This window comes from Spinacia oleracea, chromosome 5, assembly GCF_020520425.1.
Source record: "Spinacia oleracea cultivar Varoflay chromosome 5, BTI_SOV_V1, whole genome shotgun sequence".
In the NCBI taxonomy this organism is placed as follows: Eukaryota; Viridiplantae; Streptophyta; class Magnoliopsida; order Caryophyllales; family Amaranthaceae; genus Spinacia; species Spinacia oleracea.
Genome location: NC_079491.1, coordinates 10,763,722 through 10,789,027, shown reverse-complemented (window position 1 = coordinate 10,789,027; position 25,306 = coordinate 10,763,722). Strand labels below are relative to the sequence as shown.

The 25,306-nt window shown below is 35.3% G+C and overlaps 3 protein-coding genes and 1 long non-coding RNA gene across 9 annotated transcripts; 3 read left to right on the top strand and 1 right to left on the bottom strand.

The window, feature by feature from the left end:
- Positions 1-621: 621 nt before the first annotated feature.
- Positions 622-4,995, top strand: LOC110799496 (uncharacterized). Of its 6 annotated transcripts, none has more exons than XR_008920721.1 (4): positions 622-781; positions 2,072-2,317; positions 4,065-4,519; positions 4,627-4,995. It is a non-coding gene; the product is annotated as an uncharacterized lncRNA (long non-coding RNA). The 6 variants fall into 6 exon arrangements; XR_008920719.1 differs by having other exon boundaries at positions 2,072-4,255; positions 4,451-4,519; XR_002536396.2 differs by lacking the exon at positions 4,065-4,519.
- Positions 4,996-6,337: 1,342 nt separating this feature from the next.
- LOC110798997 (protein NRT1/ PTR FAMILY 2.8) lies at positions 6,338-8,878 on the top strand. Its single transcript, XM_022004200.2, has 3 exons — positions 6,338-6,437; positions 6,552-6,769; positions 7,376-8,878. The coding sequence occupies exons 1-3, from the start codon at positions 6,338-6,340 to the stop codon at positions 8,813-8,815; spliced, it is 1,758 nt and encodes a 585-aa protein (XP_021859892.2). The 3' UTR covers positions 8,816-8,878.
- Positions 8,879-9,363: 485 nt separating this feature from the next.
- Positions 9,364-16,091, bottom strand: LOC110799481 (plant cysteine oxidase 3). The gene is made up of 5 exons (XM_022004751.2): positions 15,820-16,091; positions 12,969-13,120; positions 11,257-11,419; positions 9,750-9,950; positions 9,364-9,618 (listed from the first exon to the last, which is right to left on the bottom strand). The coding sequence occupies exons 1-5, from the start codon at positions 15,935-15,937 to the stop codon at positions 9,500-9,502; spliced, it is 753 nt and encodes a 250-aa protein (XP_021860443.1). The 5' UTR covers positions 15,938-16,091; the 3' UTR covers positions 9,364-9,499.
- Positions 16,092-18,037: 1,946 nt separating this feature from the next.
- On the top strand, positions 18,038-23,026 carry LOC110799473 (uncharacterized). Its single transcript, XM_022004745.2, has 4 exons — positions 18,038-18,437; positions 21,390-21,428; positions 22,417-22,501; positions 22,737-23,026. Exons 1-4 carry the CDS (start codon positions 18,057-18,059, stop codon positions 22,817-22,819), a joined length of 588 nt encoding a protein of 195 aa, XP_021860437.1. The 5' UTR covers positions 18,038-18,056; the 3' UTR covers positions 22,820-23,026.
- Positions 23,027-25,306: the final 2,280 nt, after the last annotated feature.

Genomic DNA, 25,306 nt, shown 5'->3' with positions numbered 1-25,306 from the left:
CTTCAAAATCAGCAATTTCAACAAAATCAGCGTGTTATTACATAATTTGATTCATTAAAATCATCAAATTCATCAAAACACGATTATTACACAATCAAAATCATCAACATAGTCAAAATCATCAAAAACACAATTATTACAAAATCAAAATCATCAAAACATACCATTTATTATTACAAAATTGAAAAATTACCTCCCAAAATTAGATTACCAGCTGCAGAATTCAGGTTTGAAGAAGAAAAATCAATTTAATTTGATGTTGAAGCAGAAAAATCAACGAATTTTTGGGGATTTTCATTACTTTCTCTCTCTAAAACCCATTTAAGAAAAACTAGTTCACACTTTCTCTCTCGTCTTCATAGTTTGAATTCAAAATATAAAACCCAGAAGAATATATATCGCAAAAATAACAACGAATCAAATAAAAACGCGATAAACATAGCTGAAAAGAACCGAGCCTTTAATGTTCTTTTGTTTAGGGGAATTGTTCTTTTGTTCAAGGGCATTGTTCTTTTTTCTGGGAATTTAATAAAAACGCGCGTTTTATGTTTAATGTTGATCGTTTTGATCCCGGTGCACCTAGAGCTACGTGCACACGCCTGTACCATCCAATTCCTATCTCTCCCTCTCACATTTCAGACGCGATTTGTATCCTCTCTCCCCCTCACTTTTCTCTCTCCTCACTTTCTCTCACCAAATCGCGTCCCCGTCGCCGTCGTTTCTAGGGTTACGATTCCTCGCCGTCGTCCCTCACCAAATCGCGTCCCAAAGCAGCGTTAAGGTAATTTTTTTGCGTTTTTTTCTCCCTCTCTTTCTCTAGCTGAAGAATCATGAGTTTAATTGAATTGGTTTAAGGTTTTGTATTTTCCGATAATCGGAATCCACCATTCACCAAAGTCGTCGGCAATTTCAGCTCCCTCGATTACCTTCGTTTCGTCACTATTACCCGCGTTTCTGTCACCGTTGGCCACTTATTCCGGCAATCCCTTTTCCTTTATCCTCATTTTTATCAAATACCCATTTCGCAATTTGCTCTATTGTATTTTAATTTTTTTTTCTGGGTTATTTTTTGTGATTTAGGGATTAAGCCTGGGATTAAAGGTCCTTCAATGGTGACGGGCGGGCTAATCGGGGTAATGGGAGGGTTCAAGTATGCTTACCAGAACTCTGCTGGCAGACTCAGTAGTTTCTTTTTTAATGAACTCTGCTGGCAGACTCAGTAGTTTATTTTAATGACGTGAAATTTGTGGATTTTGTGTAACATTATGTTCTGTTTAGAGTGATGTTTGCTTTGATTTTGCAATGAAATCAATCTCAATAATATTTTTGTTGGGAATTAATTGAAATAATGATCTCAGTTGTTGTCATTCTGCAAACCCTTGCTCATTTGAATTAATGCTGAGATGGTTTGTTTATTTTTAGTACAGATATGATGAGAAAGAATGTTCTATTGGATTTTAACATTTGATTTACTTTGGAATATTATAAAGTTGTGTTTGAGATTTAATCTCCATTATATAAGTGAATAACTGAGGTTATTTTAGTAACACCACTTTTAGTGTTCCCCTTTAAACCCCATACGGTCCATGATTCTATATGAGATTGAAAGAGTATGTTGAGCAAACTTTAATGGGTGGTTGATACGAAGTGGTGTTAGAAAGAGGTCCACCATTGTTGGTGTGGTTTTGAAGATCAAGATTTATCTGTTCTGGGTTTTTCTTTTTGAACTTTTTATACATGTTAAAGATGTAGTCTGGAAGTGGGTTTGATTAAAATTCTCAACTTTCATTCGAGTGTTATTTGTATAAATTTCTGAAATTTTCAACTACTCTTTGCTTTACCAGTGTGAGATGAGGATAATGTGTTACATGCTGATAGTAATAGTTGCGGACTTTCATCATGATATTTGTGGTTAGTGATACTTTTTGCTACCTGATACTCAATTTTGAGTATTGATGGTTAAAATATGTGATTTACCTTTGTAACATGTACTTCGTATTATTTGAATTTCAGAAAGTGTTTCACATTCTAAATTATTTTGAGTACTGAAATGTTTGTTTTACATGAACAGGGTCTAAGCCTGACTGTGATTAAGGCTGGGTGCCATGGTCTGCTTAAAGAGGGAGCTTCTGTGACAATGACCGTGTTTTGAAGACTGTGAAAGGGTAATGGATCCTTCTCTCTTTAAGGCTACATATCTCTAGAACAAATGGAAAGACTCTGGCCAGTAGCTTAATATCCACTGCACCACCAATCATGAAGAAAGGCTTAGCTGAAAGACTTTTCGATCTGAGTTGTCATCTTGATTAGATTCATGGTATTTTCATCTCTTTCTCTATGTCCTTTTGGCAATGGTCTTTCTAGCTTGGATTTCTTGATAACATGATTTCCCTTTTTTATGTAGATTTTATGTTAAATTGTCTTTGCATTTCTTGGTTGTTAAAAGTTCTGTATTGTCTTTCAACAATCTAATTAAATTGTCATACCAGGTGACTTGATTTTAAGCTCTCTTATGTTCATTTCTCATCGTGGCATGGAGCTTTGCAGTCTCATTTAAAAAACTGCTTTGTGGGTGTTTTTGCATCTGTATGCATATATCCGTTTTTAATGGAGAGACTTCACCCTTTCCTATTATCAGCTGGCTTATTTATAACTATGTAGTTTCTGTTTTTGAATTTTTCTCTATTTAAAAACAGAAACTACATAGTTATAAATAACTTCACTTTTACATCAGAAATTCAGAATCCTTAAGCAGCTCTTAGCCTCTCTTTCTGACTGTCCCGGTGTTTTTTCTTTTTTCGTCATTGATACTTCGTATTAGGTTCAACATTAATGTATCTTGCTATATGGTGTCTTCCTTCTGATTGTGACAGTCTAAACCAACAGTATAGTATGAGCTTAAATAGCTACAATTCTGATGCGTGTGAACCAACGTATAGAATCGGAGATGCATTATTCAATTAATAACAAAACAAAATCAAAAACAGTTTTAAGTTTTACTAAAACTAGAGACTAAAAACTGGTAATAATACCAAACACACCCTAAAAGAATAATTTCCATTCATTACGGAGTGAAATTCATAGTCAATAATCAATTAATTACAGAGTGATATTTATACAGCAATCCTAAAAGTCACAAACTTCTGATCATCTTTACATCACAAACTTTCAGATCGTACTAGCTACAATCTTAATAGAAATCCCAGATTCATAAGTTTGTGTTAGTTTGATACTTGGGGGATTTAAGGTATTAGACTTTCAAAAAAATAAAAAATGGCATAAGCAAACAGCAGGAATGAGATTTTCTTATTCCAACCTGATTCAGATATTTGCTAACCAAATAGGCTTATTCGTAAAGTAAACTCATGTCTCAAGGCATGGATTGGATTTCTAAATCCTAAATTTGATACCAAGCCAGCGAGTCCTCACAAATAACTTTAATCACATCATATCAAATTTTGTAAGGAAATTTAGACAACTGACTTAAGTTCCTCCGATAAAATCTTTGATATTCCAGCTAGGAGAAACAACCTCATTTGTAGATTCTATAAGATAAAAGCTTTTGCTTAGTACTTTATATTGTCCCTATCAGAAATGGTGAGCAAGTAGCATTTAATCAACAGTCACTGATAGAATGCTGAAACTCATCCCATTCATATAGGGAGTTCGAAAGCTCCTGAAACTGGTCGTTCCAAAACTCAATTTGTTAGCGCCATTATCCAAGTGCAGGGCATTGCTATACAGGCATACAAACATGGTCCAGGCACCTAGCTAACATATCAGTAGAATACTATCACTATGTTTCTTGACATCCATATTCGAGTCTGCAAGTTGTATCAGAAGGATTGCCTGATGTGGATTGCGATCTATAATTGATTGCTCTTTGAATTTCAGCTTCCCACTGCCTTTGATGCGCATGGTGCCTAATAATTTCAGCTTGCAGGAATAATACATTTAGCATTTGAACACCTTTAGTATGGCTATATATTCATGTAAATAATGATGAACACCTTTAGCATCATTATTTAGCAGTTGAAAATTTGAAGGCCAACTTGATGATGTAGGCAAGGAAAAGCTTATCTGCTTAGGATTTAAAGCAAACTTGCAGGAAACTTTGTTGCTGTTCTGTTTAGAACTTGATGTTTGTTTGCAAAAAAGGGATAACTGGTCATGGCAGAAGCTGGGGATCCGGGAGCCAAACTGTTTGTTGGGAAAGTGAGGAGCAGTTTCATATTGGCCATATGTCCATGCTTCGGTATTTCTACTGTCCATTCTTCCTACAAATTGATTTTCTTCTACAAATTGATTTTCTTCTATCCTTTAATAAGTTGTAATTCTGGAGATAGATATCAAGTTACTGGAGATACATTTTGTGCCATTTGAGTGATGATTGTTGCTGGAGATAGATATCAAGTTACTGGATGATTTAGTGAGTTATTGGATTTTGCAGGAAAGCAGTGATGCTCTAGACTGATTTGGTGTGTTATTGGAGTTCGTGTTTATTTTACAGGATGCATGTGTATGTGATGACTAATTAGTTCAAAAGAAACTAATTTCTTTGATTGATTAAGTGTTCCTAAGGTTTAATTCAGTTAGTTTGTTATGAATTATGTTTCTTCTGTGCAGACATAGCACCAGTAAAAAATCCAGCCAAACTACAAAAAAAAAAGACCACCTGCAGACAGAGACAGACAGCAACAGCAACAGCAACAGAGAATAGAGAACGGCAACTGAGTGATTTTTCAAGGGATTTTGACTTTTCAGTAGTACTGTATGGACCTTTACTTTATTTAAACGGAACAATTGTTTTGTTTTTCTTAGTTTGATTACGAATTAATTATGAATATTGAATTATTAGTGTTATGGAATTAACTATTTAGATCCCGTGAAAATGCACACGGTGTAAAATTTTTCTTTAGATGAACTTTGTGAACAAATTTTGTGGCATGTTATTTTTGGTGATTAGTTGCAATAAAATAATTTAAAGTTCTGAAATATCTCGAGTGCATATAAGACCCCTCATGATTGCTTTAATGAGATTTAATATATTACTCATAACAACAAGACGCGTCTTTCTTTTAAGGAGCTAATTTCCTAAGAAACTCCACAGTTAAGCGTACTTGGCTGGGATAAATCTTTGGATAGGGGTCAGGGTGTTACATATTCGAGTCCATTTCAAATTATTTATTGAGAGTTTCAACTCATTTACCCAATTACGCCCCAACCAATTACAAACCCTTTCTAGGAAGATAGTTCATGATAAGATTAAAAAATTCTAATGCACCCTAAGGAACTCCAAGTAACTTTCCTATCAAATCTCAAAACATGTTCCTAATATTACCATGCATTCTCTCCCCCTCAAAAGTCAAAAGGGTCTTAATTCTGCTCTCTGCTTCCCCGTCATGGATTAAGCTTCTATCGCTTTATTAATTTTTGTTTTGCTCAATTGACGTATAAACCAATATATACACAACTTTAATCATTTACAAGCATCTCGTGCATTACATTTAATTGGTTCCATAGATCCTTAAGCATGATCATTTACGTAAAAAAATCACGCGCACAATTTCTCACTACAATTTTTTACATGTTAGTAGTAACTGGTTTTTGGGTCCGGGCGATGTCCCGGGTTACTACATTAATGACATTTATATTTACTTATATTTTTTTTTTGCAATGATAAAATGGACACATGTAATAGCTTAGTGGTAAAGGCTTTATTGCTTAAACTCAAGGTCATGGGTTAAAACCTTAAGAAACCATGTTTGATATTTTTTTAATGTGTATGAAGATTACATTGAGCAAACCACCCATAAGAAGAGCGCCACGTATCACATAAACTTTCTTTTAAACGCCTTTTAATATATAGTATAGATAGCATAATCTTTGCCCTTCTTATATATTGTTGTAATATGTTACTGTATGTTCCACTATGATTGCTGCACATTCCTAAAATGAACGTCATGTTGTTGAGTTTGTTCAATTCCTTTGAGTAGGACACAAACCGTTAGATTTCTACCTTTGCACCCTCAAAATAAATTATACATTACTAAGAGAAACTAATATTCCTAGCTGTTTGTCTATTTTTCACTCTCTTTCACAAGAATTAATTTTCACGGTGTATCTGTCTTATAGTTTGTTGTGACTTGTGTTGCGGATTTTTTGGGTCCTTATGTCAACTTGTTTGCTTTAAAATTCCTAAATATAAAACATAACCTTGCTTATAAAAATTACCAAATTTACAAAAAAAGAAGTTCTTTTGCTCTTCTCTAACTCTCAAAAAAAACATAAATAAATAAATCAATCAATATTAGAAAGTTGCAATACCCATTAAAAAATGGGGACTGAAGCTGGGAAAGACGAGGAGAATGATAATCAACTTTCTTCAACAAATCAGAGGAAGAAAGGTGGATGGACGGCCGTAAAATATATTTTAGGTAATTAACACGGAGTATTATAATAATACATTCATATATTTATTGTACACCAGTTACACGCAAGATTTTTTATACTAACAAATATTTTGTTTGGTAAAAAATGTTGTGTAACAGCGAATGAGACATTTGATAAGGTGGCATCAATGAGCTTGATTTGCAACATGATATTATTTTTACGATCCAATTACCATATAGGAGGAATAGCGTTACTTAATCTACAAGGAATATGGTCAGGATGTTCCAACTTTTTAACAATACCAGGTGCTGTGTTGTCTGACACCTACCTTGGTAGGTTCTCCACTTTGCTTATTGGTTCCATCATTTCTACCATGGTAAGTTTCTTAAAATTTTCTCCTCTCAGTCTTGGCCGGCTTGTGTCCATATGGACACAAGTGAATATCAATACAGAATGTGGAGTACCAATGCAGAATAAGTTAGTACCAATTGAAAATATGTGAATACCAACAACACAATATGACTTGTATTGGTGGTATTTCTAAGCAATTTTGCATTTTGGCACTGACCTATTATGTGTTGGTACTCAAGATGGTTGTATTTGGATCACTTGCTTGAGTTTTAGAAATCCTCCCCTTCCTAGACAAGTGTCCACATAATTTCGAATGTTCCCTAAAAAGTGTCTAATTTTATTTTTGGACATAGACTTTTCCATAAATCATGATTGTTTGTTCTTACACATTCTACATTTTTTTCAACCACTTTTATTTATACTTTATCAACAAACAATTATTTACTTTATCTTTTCCCAAAAAAACACTCACGGTCATTGTTTTTCTTACACAATATTTAGTTTTGCTAAATAGCGTGAATTCTCTCAAAGTGGACACTTATTTAGGAACGGAATGAATACTTAAGTCAGTCGGTTTCTAAAAATAAATGGGATTGAATTAATGGTGAAATTACATTACATTATATTACAGGGAATGGGAATATTGACAGTAAGTGTAGGAGTACCTAAACTAAAGCCTCCAAAATGTGAACCACCAGCAGAATGTCTCCCATCCGAGTCTTGGCAGCTAGCAATTCTCTACGCAGGTCTAACACTAGTAGCCATAGGAGGCGGTTGCGTAAGGCCGTGCAACATCGGGTTCGGTGCTGATCAGTTCGACGTTACAACAGAAAAAGGCAGGGCTTCCTATGCCCGTTTCTATAACTGGTGGTACTTCTCCTTCACATTTGCACTCTTGGTAGCACTCATCGGAGTAGTTTGGATCCAAGTCCACATTAGTTGGGCTATCGCCTGTGTGGTTGCAACCGTCTGCTTCGCATCGTCAACCATCATTTTCTTGATTGGTTCACCTACCTTCATCAACAAGAAACCTCAAGGAAGCATCTATATTGACATGGCTAGGGTCGTTGTTGCCGCTTTTGGAAAAAGAAACGTACAAAATCATCAAACGATCTATGATCCTCCTTGTATTAGTAACAGTAATGACGTTATTGCACCGCCTAAGCTAAGTAGAACCAACAGACTAATCTACTTAGATAAGGCTTCTTTGATAACTCAGCCTGAAGAATTAAACAATTCAGGCTTAGCTATAAACAAATGGAGTCTTTGTAGTGTTCAACAAGTGGAGCAACTAAAGTGTCTGTTTGGAATTTTACCAGTGTGGTTAACTGGTGTTTTCTGTTTTGTGTCAATTGATCAACATAATTCTTACGGTATACTACAAGCAATGCAAATGAATCGGAGATTTACACGGAAAGGGTTTGAAATCCCGGCGGCATGGATAGGTTTCGCGTCAATGGCGTCTCTATCGCTTTGGATACTAGCTTATGAGCGTATATGTCTACCTTTAGCAAAGAAAATAACAAAGAAAAACGACGTGAGGTTGTCAATCAATACAAGGATCAAAATAGGAATAGTTATGTCAGTTTTAAGCACGTCTACTGCAGCTGTGGTTGAGTGCAAGAGACGTGAGTTAGCCATAAAAAACAACTCATATTCGTCGCCTTTGCACGTGGGATATTTAGCGCCACAACAAGTTATTTGTGGGTTAACTGAAGCTTTTGCTGGGGTTACAGTAATGGAGTTTTATACTACACAGATGCCTGAAAGTATGAGATCATTGTCTGGCTCCATCTTCTTCCTTAACTTGGCTATGGCTAGTTATATATCTATTGCTATTATAAACATCATTACTAAGATAACTCAACACACACATCAAGGGTCATGGTTGGGTGGAAATGATCTTAACCACAACAGGCTTGATTACTTGTTTGCCATTGTTGCTTGTTTAGGAGTGGTTAACTACTTCTTTTTCACCTTCTTCGCTAGCAAATTTGTGTTTATTGATAACAACATCGAGACTACTGAAGCAGCAAGTTCTAGTACAGAGGTGCACCCAAGAGTTGAATGAAGGATGGATTTATTCCCATGTTGCATTTCATTCTTCTTCTACTTTTTTTTTTGGACATAGGACTTCTACTTAATTTCATGGTCTATTTTGAACAACCTCAGCTCGTTCTCCATTATGATAATGTATGTCTATGTAGATTATTAATCTGTCATTGTGGGTGAAATGAGTTGCTAAAATCAATCAGGATGATCCAGCCCCGGCCCCGATTGGTAGAAGGTACACGCGGTTGTATGTAGAGCTATTACATGCAACCGAGTCGTTTGTACTTTAATCCTTAAAAAAAAAAAGCACATTTTTATTGTTTAACATCACATTTTTACAGATTAAAAGCACATTATAAAAACACACCCTCTTTAAAAGAACATATTACAACACAATCGCTAAAATAACAAGAATTTTCTGAAAAAATGGTGTGCTTTTAGATTGTAAAAATGTGCTTTTAAATTGAAAAAAAATGTGCCTTTTAATTGTAAAAATGTGCACCTTCTAATTTGTGGCCCCGGTCCTGTGTATGATTCTGCCTCTTCTCATCATCATCCCTTTTGCAATTTTACCACAACCATAAAACAAGATTATTACTTGTTAAACAACTTTACAATGATTATCACCTACAGATCTATTAACAGCTATCTCAGATGCTTCAAATTTATACATTTGAAAAAGTTGTCTCTAACACAGACCAGCTTATAACTGAAGGGAAGGGCCAGCGTAGTTTCCAGGACGCATATACACGTTTGGTGCTTCTATTTCCGCAAGCCATGCATAGTCCTCCTCTTTCCCATCTATAGCAGCTCCTTTTGTAGCTGAAATAACATAACTAGAAGGGTCAGCAAATTGAAAATGACCAAGTTTGAAACAAGTTCGTTTTTTTTCAATTTTAAATTTGCCAAATCAAAGATTTCTGATAAAAGAAGGGGGGAAATAAGAAACTTACAGAAGCTTGAATATGGATAGTCATGATAATAAGTGCATTTCCTGCCTGCATCCTCCAAATATGGTGGTGTGAGAATATCAAGCACAGCACAAGGGGTGAGTGCGGTGAAGCAATGTAGATTTCCCCCACTTTTGGGGTATAGGACTCTGGTCCCACAAGGTGCTGTTAGGACTTTGTCAACCGCCAACTTCGCTAACCTCACTGAAAAAACAAACATCTTAGTCAGTAGTTTCAATGTTGTCGAGGGTAAACTCTACGTCACAGTCTTTCAGTGCTAAAGACATCTAATACCCATAACTTGGTTCTATAACATCAAGGGTTCTAATGAAAACCAATACTGTTCCTGAACAGTGAAAACCACAACTCACTTCCCCCATCGCCGAGACATCCAAAAAATTCAATGGGCGCTCACATTTTTTTCTGATGTGTTTAAGAAGAGAACAAAACCTATGGTGATCTCAAACTGGAAATATTATTTCCTCGTTGCAGACATCTTACTGAAAAACAATAGAAGCAAACAATTCAAAGATCTTGTTTGTGCATCTTCTCATGCTATGGTCACAATGCTAGTATGGAGTAGTTAGTAGGAGGTTGAAATGTTGAATTCAAGCCAGCATTTTGCAAGAGATACTTCATACTCCAAGAAGACTCTGGTTCAATTTATTTTGTCAGAATTTATCTTATCTTACCTGACGTATTATGTTGGAAAAAGCATTATTTTGTCTGAAGTATTATTTCTGTGAAATTATCTACAAAAAACTTACTTCGTTTGAATTTTATTTTGTCTAAACTTATCTTAACTTAACTAAACTTATTTTGTTTGAAATAAGTCAAAATAAGTTGAACCATACAAACCCTAAATCTATCTAATAGATGGTAAATTATCGTAAGAGGGGTGATTAAAAAAAGTTAAAGGAAGAAAAAAACTACTAATAACGCAGGGAATCCCCCTTCTAGATACCTTTTGTCTCATCATTGAAGCTGTCAACAACTAAACATACACAATACATAATGTAGGAGGATGAAATAAACGTAATACGGAGAAAAAGAAAATCATCTGACAATATTATAAAATTAAAGGTAATATTTGAGGCTAAATTTTGGTCTTATGTTTTTTTTTCTCAGTTCAAAGAAACTTCAATCTACTGCAAAAATTCCTTCAATTTGCATTCAATTCATGAGGATCATTAGTCTAAATAAAAGAAAACTGATATTAAAATCACCCACATTCTGGAATGCTTTTCAGACTCTCTAGTGTTTAGCTTGTATTTTTAGAAAAGTTATTTTTCTTGGTTATCTTAAAGTGATACGTACATTCAAAAACATGCAGACCTCGTTAGCATTATTTGAAATAAGGTAGTTTTTTTCCTTTCGAATGTTACACTTTTTCTTTTTTCCCCTATTTTGGCAAACTTCTATTTTTACCTTCCCACGCATACAACACTATCTTTTCTATTTTTGCTAACAGTACATAAATCCCACATAAAAAAACAATTCATGACAGTACCTTGAGAATCTTCAGATCCATTGATCTTCACAACTTGCGGAGGTTCAACCCAGTCATAGGCCTTTACATGCAAGGATCCATACAAAAGTTTGCTGAAGACTGTCATTCCAGGATGATCATGAAGCGGAATAACTGCAGACGTCGGGAAGCAAAATATACACATCTGCATATTTATTTCAGTTTTTAAGCGCATATTGGTGACTAGAATGCACAATTCAAGTTGAGAGCTAATGAGGTACATCCTGAATAATTAAGTTGAAGAACTTCGGTATGGTGACAACACAAAACTAATTCACAATTATTCATAACTGATGAAATGGACTCGAGCAATCAATCCTGAATCCTTACACAAATGGAGAAGCAACTCAAACTATCTACTAACCTATAAATTTTAATACTATACCTTATTTTTTTGGTGGTGTAGAGACTATAGACTAGAGAATACTTCTACCTTTCCACATTATGTAGATCCCATATCCTTCCAGCCCTAATGAGTCGATATAAGGATAACTGCAGAAACAACAAGTTCTCTTTATGGATATGATTATAATCTTCTACAAGAACTCAAGAAAGGGGATATCGACCTCAAGGGAGTCAAATTGGACAAGGTTTTGCTGTCTCTTATAAGAGTAAAATAAAAAGCTAAGCTAGTCCCCAATAGATTGTGTCTCTGAAAATAGCAAAAAAAATCAGAAGATTGAAATGTCCCCTTGTAGAGGGGCTTGAGCCCAAATTATTTGAGAAAGGTTAAAAAAGAGTTCAGAATACTGGAAAGCCTTCAATTATCTCCTCCAATAGAGATTCTCTTATTGGTTCAATACCCTGAAGCGAAAACCTAAGGATATATAAATGCAAGCAGCTGCATACTGCAATAGTAGTTCTAGAAGAAGAAAAAAAAGTTACATGGGACATGTCAGTATGTCACACATTTACTTACAGAGAGCAGTGCCCTCAAAAGATTAGAGGGATCTATGCACCAAACAATTAACTGGAACTTTATTTCCTTTTCTTCTTTGGGTCCTGGTCCTCCTGAAAGATGGTTTCTTAATGATTTGGGGCCGACATTGCACAATGGGAATGCACACAACAAAAAGTTTCCGGACAAACAAGGTTACTAATTCCCATTTCCTTACTTGGCCGAAAATCTCAAAGACCCCCTCCAATGAGAAATGACATTAAACAGGAAAAAAGATCCCCTAACCAATTTCGGTCATTCAAATGTCCCTGATATCCTCCAACTTCATTTCCTTCACTATTCCACTTTAATCATTAACAGACAATATTCACTTCGTTCTTAAAGCTGCATGGGATGGTTATTTTCTTAACATAGTTCATACTACATGATCCACGGAAAGCCTGGTCACAATGCATCTGAAACAAAATACAGATTTGATAGATGGCTAAAGCATAAGACTTTCAAGTTTCAAATTGTGGCTTTTCTCTGTTTTTAAACTGTACACATTATTTTCCGCTTTGTATAGGATAATTTCAAAACAAAAATATAACGAAAAAAGGATCAGTCAACTAGAGGAGTGCAATTACAAGTAAAGTTTTAGGCATTTGAACAAGAAGAACAAAAATAAATTAAGTAAAAGCGGTATGATGCATTGGTGTGAACTGCAACTTGAATGGAGATCCAGGACAAAGATGCATGAAAAGTTGATGGAGCATGATACTATGAGAATGATGGAGAAAAGGAGATACGACATTACTGTAAATTTATCAGACTCGTGGATATCCACATATGTTATAGGTTGGGCCCATCTAGGTGCTCGGTTGAATCGGTTAAGCAAAGAAAGACCAAATCCTCGGTCATCATCCCCATTTTCCTCCCTCAGACCAACATTAGCAGGGGTCACAGTGTCTGCAAGGAGAAGATTGTCACAAGTCACAATTCTAAAGCTAGATACCTTGTAAGAGGAAGGTCACACTGTCCAGATGCTGCAAAAAAAGATGCCATCTGGCACAAAATTAGTTTTACAAACATTTCTACAGCCTTAATGTTCACAAATAAATAGATGGAAAGGAAATAAAAGTGAGGCTAACTAGTTATTATGTACTCCCTCCGTCCCAATTTAAAGTGTCCACTTATCATGGCACATAGTTTTAGGTAGAGTTGTGGAGTGTGGTTATCAAATATTATTTTATTGAAAGTAGGTAGAATAAAAGATAGTGGAATATTTTCTTTTAATTGAATGCGAGAGGGGGTGGGACCCTAGTGGGAAGAGGGAAGTTATAAAGTAATAGTGGGCCCTTGTCAAAAATAGAAAGGGGCGAACTAAAATGGAACAGATGAAAAGGGAAGGGGGCACTCTAAATTGGGACGGAGGGATTATTTATTTCAAATTCCCCATGAAAAAAACTATCTTATCATAAAATATGTAATTTCAACAAATGCCAGGACTGCATAGGAGCCAGCTGCATGAAGATTCTCTTTCATCAACTAACCTAGGGCTTGTGATAACTCCTACAGACTCTGCTCCCGAATTGCAAAGCATGCCATTGCCAGGACAAAGAAGAGAAAACTCACTTTAAAAAGAAAACTATGCATTCTTGGCCAATTTTGGAGACTCTTAAAGTTTGGGGAAAGCATTCGAGGGTTATATACATCATTTTGGACCAATTTTTGGATTTCAGAGACCCGGTCTTGAAAACTCCCAAAGTTCGAGCAATGTACCCGGGGGTCACATAAGGTTTGTAGGGAACCATAAACACCTATTAATTGATCACATAAAGGTTTGGAAACGGTCTTAATTCATCTTGTAGAAATTTGGCTAAAATGTCATTTAAGAATTAAGAGCCAAATTAGATGATTCTAACCACCCAATATGCCTCCCGGAACCTCATGTGGTAACCGGAAATCATCAGGGGCTCTAACCTTTCTGATTTCAAAAAAGTACTCCGTAACATATTTCCTAAATACTTCATCCGTTCCAATATTATTGCATCATGTTGGTTATGTCAAAAAAAGTGGTAGTGGGTAAAAAGAAGAGAAGGAAAGACAAAAATACAAACTTGCCCATGTGATTGCAATCATTAAATAAATAAAAAAGGGTTAAGATGTAAGGGTTTATTGGATATTTGTGGTGTGAAAACAACTATTTTATTTCCTATAATGTAAATGGTGCAATATTTGTGAAACTTCCTTAAAATGAAAATGATGCAATAATATTGGAACGGAGGAAATATGAAGGTTATATTTATAATACACAATTTTGAACCAATTTTGGAGATTCAGAGACCAGGTCTCGGAAACCCCAAAAGTTCGAGGACGGCATTTGGGGGTCATATAAGATTGTTTGGACTCATAAACACCCACTAGTTGATCACATAAAGGTAAAAGGCTCATAATGACTTTAATTTAACAAAATGAGTTTTGTAAGACAACTGGCTAGAATGTCATTTAAGAGCGGGATTAGATGGTTCTAACCAGCCAACATTACCTCCCATAGCCTCATGTGGTCCATGGAAAACATTTGAGAGTCTAACATTTCCGGATCCGAAATATTCACTATTGACATAAATGTGAAGATTTCTGATATTTGGTCTCGGGAACTACCAATGATAGGGGGGCAGTTCACATAAGGTTTTTTTTGGAACCATAAACACCCACTAGTTGTCAAATAAATGCTCGGAAAGTGTTTTGATTCATCAAAATGAGTTTTCTAAGAAAACCGGCTTCAATGGCAGTTAAGAGTCCAATTATATAAACTAGAAACCCAACTGCCCAGTGTTTACTTTCATTTTTTTGTAAAAAGAAGGGCATAAAGGCTAAATTATCGTTTTTCAAACACTATAAACAGAAAACAAAGGATTTCGAAGGATATAATTGAAGGGTTTTACTCCAACATAACTTTTTTGCTATCTTTCTGAGTAACCGGATTAACAATCTATCGGTAATCTATCACGAATATCAGAAACTTGGAGGGTAGGGTTAAACATTCAAATATCCTCAAAATCTCTTTAACAGTACAGCGCCATCACTTTAGAGAAAAACCCCCTACGCCAAAAGCACATGAGCAATCAAACACCCACCACAAAAGAATCAAATTCTAGTCAATTCCATTCAATACTTACCAACCCGTTTATTCTTCAAACTCCGGAAGAATGGTGTGGAATAGAAGTTCAAAGGGAAATGACCTCTTATAACAACTTTTTCCCGGAAGAATGGTGTGGAATAGAAGTTCAAACTCGAAATGTTATGCAAAAATCCACAGCATTTCACAAATTTAGCTACTCATTTGCCAGGAAAAAAAAAGTATACATTAACCCATTAAGCAACATACTTAATAACATAACATCAAATTTTCCACACATCACAACCAAAATTCAGCCTACTGCACATCAAACTACTAATTCCTGCTAAATTAACAATACCCACATGCAAAAAAACAATTTTCACTGAACAATTTATTCCATTAACATCAAATTCTTCCAATAAATAGCAAAATAATTCTATCATGTTAGTGTATTACAGAAACTCCAATGTAATTAGCGAAAACCCATTTGCAAATCATTCTAAAATGTTGGCGGAAAAGGGAGAAAGGGGTGATGGAAAGATACCCAGAAGAGAAGAGAGTTTCTGGACGACATAAGCAGGTGGAGGCGCTGTTGCAATCGGCGAGAACGTCTTCTTGCAGAGGTCGTAAATGGTTTGCAGAGTGAAGGTCTTGTTTGCCATATCCTCCTTGTGTTATGGTGCGCACAATTCCCCGACTGGGATCCTCAATTTACCATTCTTTCTTTCGGTTGCTGCGCATTTTTTTTTGGCTTTTCTTGGGTGAGTTGCGCAAAACCATTAACCGCCTATGGCTAATCTGTGGACTGTCGTTATTCGTTATTCGTTATTCGATTTAATTCGGATGGGAGTCAATTAACTTTTGAGGAATAAAGCTCACAGTCTCTCTACCATATTCAAAACCGCCCCACTATTTTACATTGTTATCCTTATCTTAGCTTTTCATTTATCTCTCCTCCTAACTTTCAACTCTCTCATTATTGGAGAAAAGACCTCCACCGACCGTTCACCAGCCAACCACCACCGATTGTCACGCATTTGTTCGGAGAAAAGACCTCCATCGATTTTTTTTGTCTGAAAAAAAAAATCACATACTTATGCATTTTAAGCTTGTACCATGATACATACTTATGCATTTTAAGTTTATACCATGTCAAGAGCTTAAAATGCATTAGTTTACTGTTTACATCATGGTGTGAGCTTAATATGCATAATTCTATGTTATTTAGGGGTTTTATTTGTTATTGAATTTGAAATAATTTACCCAGAAAAAAAATTAGAGACTTATGAACTTTGAGCTTCAACAATATATAATAAATAATAAATACTCCGTAATAAAAATTATTAATTATTTTTTGGCAAGCAAGTACTAAATTTTGTTGATCACCAAAACATTTTACAACCTAACTACACTGAGACCTTGGGAAGGAAACAAAGAGCAAACAACAAAGGCTAAAAACACTTAGCCAAAACAGACCTATGCCTTTCCCATACATAGATTCATCAGTGCCAATACTTAACTTAGACAACCTATCTTTTGTTTTCAGTCTATTCAAGCCATAAAATGAATCTATGTATGGGAAACAGACAGTCTATTCCAAACATAGCTTTGCCACTCCACTTTGGTGCCTTGACTGCAGAGTTGGTTGTAAATTTCTTTGGTAGAGTACTTACTTGACCTCAGTCATTGAGAGGAGTTGAGTAGTGCAATTGTTCTTAACCCTACAAATGACTTTCACTACCCAACTAGCAGCAATAGGTGCAGTGAATTGATCCCACTCTTTATCCTTCACATACATAGTGTGAATCCACCCAACCCAGAGATTGTCTTATTTTTTAGCAATGGCCCAAACCTGTTTTCCAACTGCAGCTTGATTCCACAAGAGGATATTTCTGTACCCTAGACCACCCTAAGCCTTTAGATGACACAATTTCTCCTAAGCAACTGGACCAGGTCTGCTATCTTCATAGCTCTCAAACCAAAGGTAGGGCCTACATATAGAGTTCATTTTTTTGAGGACAGCTTTAGGGAACAAAAACATTTGAGCCCAATAAACACAGATGCTATTAGGACAGAATTAACCAATTGAGCTCTGCCTACAAAGGAGAGATTCTTAGAGTTCCAGAGTTTGATTCTAGATGTCATCTTGTCTACGAGAGCATCACAGTCTCTAGCCTTCATTTTCCATGGACTGGCAGACACCCCAAGGTAATTGAAGGGAAGATAACCCAGGTTAAACCCAGACAGAGCAGTGAACTCTTGGACCTGATTATTAGGGATCCCACAACAATAGAGAGATGATTTATGAGGGTTAGCCATAAGGCCATTCCTGTCAGAAAAGACCTGAAAACCATGTAGCATTAGCTGCATAGACTGTTTGTTACCTTTGCAAAACATAAGTAGGTCATAAGAAAAGCAAAGGTTATTAGTCATTTTACACAATCAGACCACCTAACAAGACCGTAGGAGGTTCCACCTTAAAACCATATGGCAATAAGGGGAGTAGCCCCTTGGTCTTATTAAGTGATTAACTCTCTTCTCTTTTGTCAATGTGGGACTCTCGCACGTGATGCTTTATGGGTCAGATCTTAACACTATTGCAATCAATTATTTACCAAACACTTTTATGCAACCAGCTAATACAATCAGTTAGTCATTAAGCTAATACGAAACCGCTAGTCAAATCAACTAATACAATTCGCTACGGTTAACCGCTAACCGTTGATTGCGAAACCGGGCCAATAACAAGGTGCATAGAACATGGCATAAGTTAGTGTGAAAATGGGGCAAAAAAGGGAGGAGAGACGACCCCAATCCTCTCCACCAAGAAGCAGAGGCCGAAACACCGCCACCACCCCACGATCACCACAACGGCCGCGCGGCTCCAGAGTTTCTCCTCCGTCGTCTTCTCTCACCGACCAAACCACCACCGACTTCATCACTGAATTCGAAGACCTCCGAATCACACCCAATTCCGACTATAACCCACGAAGCTTCCCTTACAGTGTGAAGCAACAATGCTGGGAAAAGGCAGAGAAAGTGAAGGGGAGAGACCCTAGTCGTTGGAGGAGGGACCCACTTGGGAACATCATTTTCCGCAAGCTTGTTGGTTGTCCTGGTTGCTTATGCCATGATTATGACCACATTGTTCCTTATTCCAAGGTATAATTTTTCCTTTAAAAGCACCATGTTTTAGTTGTTATGTTCAGTTTTTTAATATAATTATTCAATTTAGTGAGTTATTTAGCTTCATTTGTCACTCTAATTTAATGGGGTTCTCTTGAATTTGAGCTATTGTTGGCTGATTATATTATACATGAGATGATTTTTACTTGTATGTGGGCAACTGCTTAGATTTTGATTGCATTGTGAGGTTGTTGTTGCTGTTTAACCAATTATGGCTCTACTCTTTGAGTTGATTCTCCGAAATCGAATTTGATTTCGACCCCTTTTGCATAATTGTCTCTTTTGGTCTCTAATTGTGAATAAGATTAGCTTGTGACATTCGAGGTGTGGATGTTGGGTTTGATTGACAGCTTGGTTTGTCGCGGATAATGTAATAGATGAATTTGTGATTTGGGTGTTTGATTCTATCATCTATGACTTGTGACATAGAACATTTGATTGTAGGTTCAAAGTAGATAGTGATTAGAATTTTTCTTCAATGGCAAAAGTTGGAAATCTGTACTAAGGAAAGCCCCCGCGGATGGAGAGGAAATAGATCGGAGAAGTACTAGAAACGACAAGTCAAACTTGGTGGAGATGCAAGGGTAATGCCAAGTGAAGAGGCAACATATTAAGATCAAACTATAAAAGTGAGGTACTGTGGTGACACTATAACAGAATATTAGTGAAAAAATTATCTAGGGAGTTTTGGTGAGTTGCTGGTGTTTATGAATGGTTTATCTCAAAGTGGTAAATAAGACTAGGAAAGGTTGAAAAAATAGTCAAAGTTAATTAAAGGTTCAAATAAAACGAGAATTGAAATCAAACTAGAAAAGTTGTTATGATTGTATATGGAAACGTATTGGGGGTTTATTGTGATTTCGTTTTATTGACATTCATTATGTATATTTTGTTTCTTTTAGTTATCTAATAGCTTATCAATTCATCCTTGCTGAATCTAAGGAGAGTTATGAACTGTATGAAAGGAGTAAAAGAGGATATAAGGTTGACCTAGCACCCCACACGGTTAGGTGGAATTTTGAGGGAAATCTTGAAGATCATTTGCAATGAGTAAAAAATGAAATGAGGGATCATGTATTCACAGGCATTACAGAATTGTAGTCAGCTAGAGTCCATTGTCTATTTAGCTCAATTCATAAATGATCTCCATCTTATAAGAGATTATGTACCCATCGTACGATACAATGTTATAGTGGTACGTCTAGGTATGGGAAAAGGCCATCTTATGTTTCATTGGCATCAAAGGTTGTGCATAAGGTTAGTCAAGAAATTTGTACTACGAACTAAAGACGACAATTGTAAACCTCTGAACTCCAACCTAACAAATGAAAATGTCGAGGCTAGCAAAATTATGTTGATCCTAAAGATGACGATAATAAAATGGCACAGTGAGAAATGCAATATTGGGTGAACATGGTAGCCTTTCAACCCTTTGCCTGAACTAAACAAACTCAAGCTCCCGGGAGTCACCTTATCAATTTCATTCAACACATCCAAAACATTTGTTGCAAATGGAACATACAAATGGAGTTTAGCCTGTTACTTTGACATCATTTTGTATCAGTTTCATTTGAAAAACTTCAAATCCAAAGGGATCATCCACTTCTCGAATCTCCGGCAGCACGACTTCTCAAATCTCTGGCTTTCTAGACATCTACGCGAATCAAATATTGTGCTATGATCAAGATGATCCTTAGCTAATCTCTTACTAGAACAGTAGAACTTAAGAAGAGGTTAAGTAGAATTAATGTAGAAATTAGGGAAAACCTATTACTAACCTAGCCAACATTTGTGAGGTTTGTGCTCTCCAAAGTTATAATGCCTCTTTACTCTTATCAATCTTCAACATGATTTTTCTCATTGATTTTCCTTATATATAGATCGAGCTACTACTCTAACAACTAACTATCTTCCTCTTCAAGCTACATTACGACTTAGTTATAATGCTACTTTCTAAAGTGCACTTACCCCTCATATTGATGCTTAGCACTTCGTATAGACAATCATAATTAAGCCAACATTTTTAGCCAAAATAGACTTGATGTAACATCAAAACTCAGAAATAGTAATAAGTTGATTATTAGGTATATCTTTATCAACTGAATTTTTCTGTCGCATTGTGTTATTCTTACCCAGCCATAGTGCTTCACTGCTTCCTGAGGATTAAGGAGCAGTGGATGCACAGTAAGATTACCTTATACTTCTCCTAATTTTAAAAAGGTTACATGCTCTAGAACATCAAGTCACCAAGTTATTTCGAATACCACCCAATGTTTAAATTTTAAAATTTTGTTGAGTTTGTAACGATCTTCAGTAGTGCAATAATTTTTCAAAAGTGTGACCATATGTGTGGCAGTAGCCTATTTACAGGTCATTTGTGTGTGTTGGGAGGGGGTGCGGGGACTCTGGGAGACTTTGCAAAGACTATTGCACTTTATATCTAGAGATTCCAGTGACTATAGTGAAAACTAGTTTTTAATTTAATTTCTGATATTGGTCTAAATCGTTGATTGGAACTTAAAAGTGTACTCCTCTCTGATGACTCTCCAATGCCGTAGCACTGTCCACAATCTTATTTTTTTCAAGTGTTTGTGTACGGTACTTTTAGGCAGTTATAGCGAGTGACTAGTTTGAGTTTTTCTGTACTAAATAATTGCAGGTATTATTTCCGGCCTAAGCTTACCTTAACTGGGCAGGGTATTTCTTGATTGGTGCATCCTTTAGTACTACCTTTTCAATTGTGAACAGGCCTTATTATCTATTTCTTATCTTGAATACCAATAAAGGCAATAATTGATCTTTGTTATTTATTTGGGAGATATCGTTAACACGGAGTATTTGGCAGCAGGGGTGATTTTATTACGAGCTACATTTTATTTTTCATTTTCTATATGGGATTTTTTTCTTATCAGATGCTTTTATTTTCAGGGGGGGAAGAGTACGTTGGAGAATTGTCAAGTTTTACAGGTACTCTTATCCTGTGCGTATGGAACTTACATGTATTTACCTTTGTCTAATCATGTGTATATGGAAATGTCATTGCATTTTTCTTACATCTTCCAATCTTGTGTTGCACATAATATGCGTGCATTAGTTTTCCCCCTTTTAGTAATTACACGTCTGAAAACTGTGTGTGCTTAGATTATCCTGTAAATCTGATGAGCAGAACGTCATGTAACCACGAAGTTGGTTGACCGGACAGTAACCCCTGGAAATCTGAAATAGGGATTTGGCACCAATGAAGCAAAAATGAGAGATGAGAGTTGAGAGTTGAGAGTTGAGAGTTGAGAGTTGAGAGTTGAGAGTTGAGAGTTGAGACTATGCTACTCAAATCTACTTGTTAGGTGTTTGGGTATGGATCGAGGCATATTACATGTAAACAATTTAATTTAATGACATAAGAACTTGCTCAAAGACTTCCCAACTCTAGATAGAGAAGTATTTCAAGCAATTACTATTTTAGGAAATGTGACACCTTTCTCCCTGACATCCTAAATAATATTTATATTTTCAAAAGTGTCTACTATTTCCGGACAAGGGGGAGTATGTACCTTTGGATTAAGGAAATAAGCCTTCAGAAGTGAACTTTTGGTGCGGTTCGTTCTTAACCTTCATCTGTGATATTAACATTAAACTGTGGCCAACTTGCATGGATTCAGAAAGAAAGACATTGAAGGGTCATACTGGTTAGTCCTTCCCATAAATTCAGTGTGACAGCTCCATCAATGGTGAGTCTTAGTTTGTTTTGTGTGCATGTTGTTGATGAAAGAATGAAGGTTCTGGTGGCTGCTTATCACGTCACTTTCCTTTCATAATTCATGCACCCTTTGAACTTGTTTTCCCTCCACTTAGGCACTTCCCCGTGTTTGAAAGTTGAAATGAGTTCTTCAGAATTTTAGTTCTCATAATCTTCTCACTATCACTTACCACATTGATCGTGTATTTATCGTGTCAGGCTACTGTTAATCGCTCAAAAGGGAATCGTACTGACATATCCAGAGCAGATCTGATTAAAAGAAGTTCCTATTGCCGAGTTTCAGGTATTTCACTGTCTGCAATCAATTTGCATTATGAATGTGTCATTTATCAATTTGTGAGCAGATAGATGGTCTTTCTTCTATCCTACTTGATGTTTTTATATTTTTGGATTTTCAGCTGATATTTGTAAAACTCTAATTGTACATTGCTCTGAATTTTAATAGTACTAGGCTGAATCATGTTAAGTAAATGACTGAAACTTCATCAAATGTTACTGTTTCTGGAACCAATTTGCAGGCCGTGACATGGACCTCTTTGAATTGTCCGCGTTTGGTAATGTTCGTAGAGGAGAAGATTCAGGTGGATGTAAAATTATGTAACAAGTGTGAATCGAGGTTATGACCAAGAGGTTCTAAAGTTTTATGTTTGTAATGGAATAATGGTCATTAGGTTAGTTAAGTATTCACTAGGAGATTATCGTTATCTGGCAGTGGCACCTATCAAACGTTGTGTATATAGAGCATGAATTTGTAAAAGATTGAATTCACACTTGCAAAATTAATTCAGAGATTGTTTCTTGAATTCCATTTAAAGATTGTTTTTGCAAATATTACTCTTTCTTCTTTTAACACATCACGTATTTTTCCTTCATCTTATTATCCGATATTTACGGAGTACTTCCTCTTCTTTTTCTTTTAACAAAATTATATCCTTTCTTACGGAGTATTTTTTTTTTAAACGTATCTATAGACGCTATTAGGCTTTAATTTAATCAAGCCAAGAAAAACTACTTAGCGTTTTAGACTGTTATATGTTAGTGTTTGCCAAATCTTTAGGATAAATCTGAAAATTAATTAAATTTGAAAGATAAACTCGATGTGTTTTCGATATTTGTGAAACAGTTACTCACTTAAACTCCAATCAGTGAGTTATATTGGTTATAACCACCTATTTTCTTATATTCGTATAATATATTTGGGAAATATGATTTTTTTTTTTCTTCAATTTTTTTTTTAAATGAAAAAATAAGATAGATCAAATGTAGAAAGGACAAAAAAAACACAATTTGTCAATGCAGATATTTTCTTTCAAGTTTCTTGAACTTTCTCCCTCAATCAAGTACTAGGAAAACTTCCAAGCAAAAATGCACAAAAAGAAAGGGAAGAAAAACTATACATAGACATAAAAAAAAAACTAAAAAAGAAAAAGAAAAAGAAAAAGTGAGTGGACATATGATATATCCATGATAGCGAGAGGGCACATTTTCCACATAAAAAGTAATTAAGAAGGCAATATATAAATAAATAAATAAATAAATAAAAGCCAATAGAAAAAAGGAGAAAAGGAAATTTTTAAAAAATAATTAAAAAGGCAAGAGAAAAAGGAGAAAGTGAAAGAAAGCTAAAGAAAAGCCAAAGCACTTATGAATAAGTTATGTGCTTGGGACCCACTACACAATATTTTTAATCCCAAATTGTGGCTTACATTTGCCTACACTTGGAAAAATATCTCTGTGTTTTTTAATTTGGGTCACATACCCAATTCACCACTTTAATTTGGCATATCATATCCTTGCCTCACAATTTTTGCATAGGAATATTCATCAATTTCATGGTTGAATGAATAATAATCTTAATCTTTTGGCTTGAATGAAGACACAAGGGATTGGATATGACAAATCATACTTTCAAGATTTTAGGGAAACCATGATACCCTTATCTATTTGACTATTTTCTGATTATATACGCTATTAAGTTATTGACTAGTTTTGCTCACATGGTTTTTGGATGGGCAATCGTATTTGTATCTTAATTAAATCAAAGTATAAACATGGTAGGAAATGTAACACATGTGTAAATGTTGCGAGGTTTTTCATGATTCACATTTTCTTTTACGAGTTTCTTTTTGTTTTATCTAATAATCGTATGACATTTCTCCTACATTTACACCGGGAAAGAAAATACTAATGACAAGCTTTAAAAAATACCTTCTTCCATTAACTTGTTGTGAGATCTTAAAATTTGTAATAAGATTCTATCGTACAAAATTTTGCTAAGGAAATCACAAATTTGAATGGAGTTTGCAACAATATATATTCTTTAAGAACAAATATATATTATTATATAGCCATTATTCATACGCAATATATACCAAAATATGCGGTAACGTTTTAAAAATCTAACAATTCAAATGACATTAGGGGTGTAATATTTACCAAAATAACATTTTTATCTTCATCTAATGAATGAAGATAGAGAAAGAAAATGATAGGTGAAGAAAATACAAAAACATAAAATTTCTTTTTTTGACAAAAACATGTCAGTCTTATCTTATTTATATTAGGTGGCTAATATTGAAAATATAAAAATGGACAAAATTTTCCTTTACATATTTAATGTTTGAATTGAAGTGAAGAGGTAAAGTGTTAAGCGACTACTCTCTCTGCTCCTTAAAGATTGTCTGATCCCCAATTTAACTCGACTCTTAAACAAAATAGCCTACTCTCTCTGTCCCTAAAAGATTATCCCATTATAATATTATGGTTTAAACTTTAACCACTATTTCTCATTAGTCTATAAGAAATAACAGTCATATGGGGTCTTCAATTTTACGCGTGTTGAATTAGAGATATTTAAGATTAATTCGTGTGTTGGAGACGGTGAAAAGTGAAATGGGACAATTTTTTAGAGATGCAAATGAGTATATCTTTCAAAGTATCTTTACTCCTGTAAGCTGGGGCCATAATATGTCAGATAGACAGATAGCAAAACCCTGCAAAAAGGACTCAACCAGTTAACATCCTATTTTGATTGGCAGCTATCAACAGACTGTCCAACCTCTTTACACACCTGTAACTCAGAGTACTC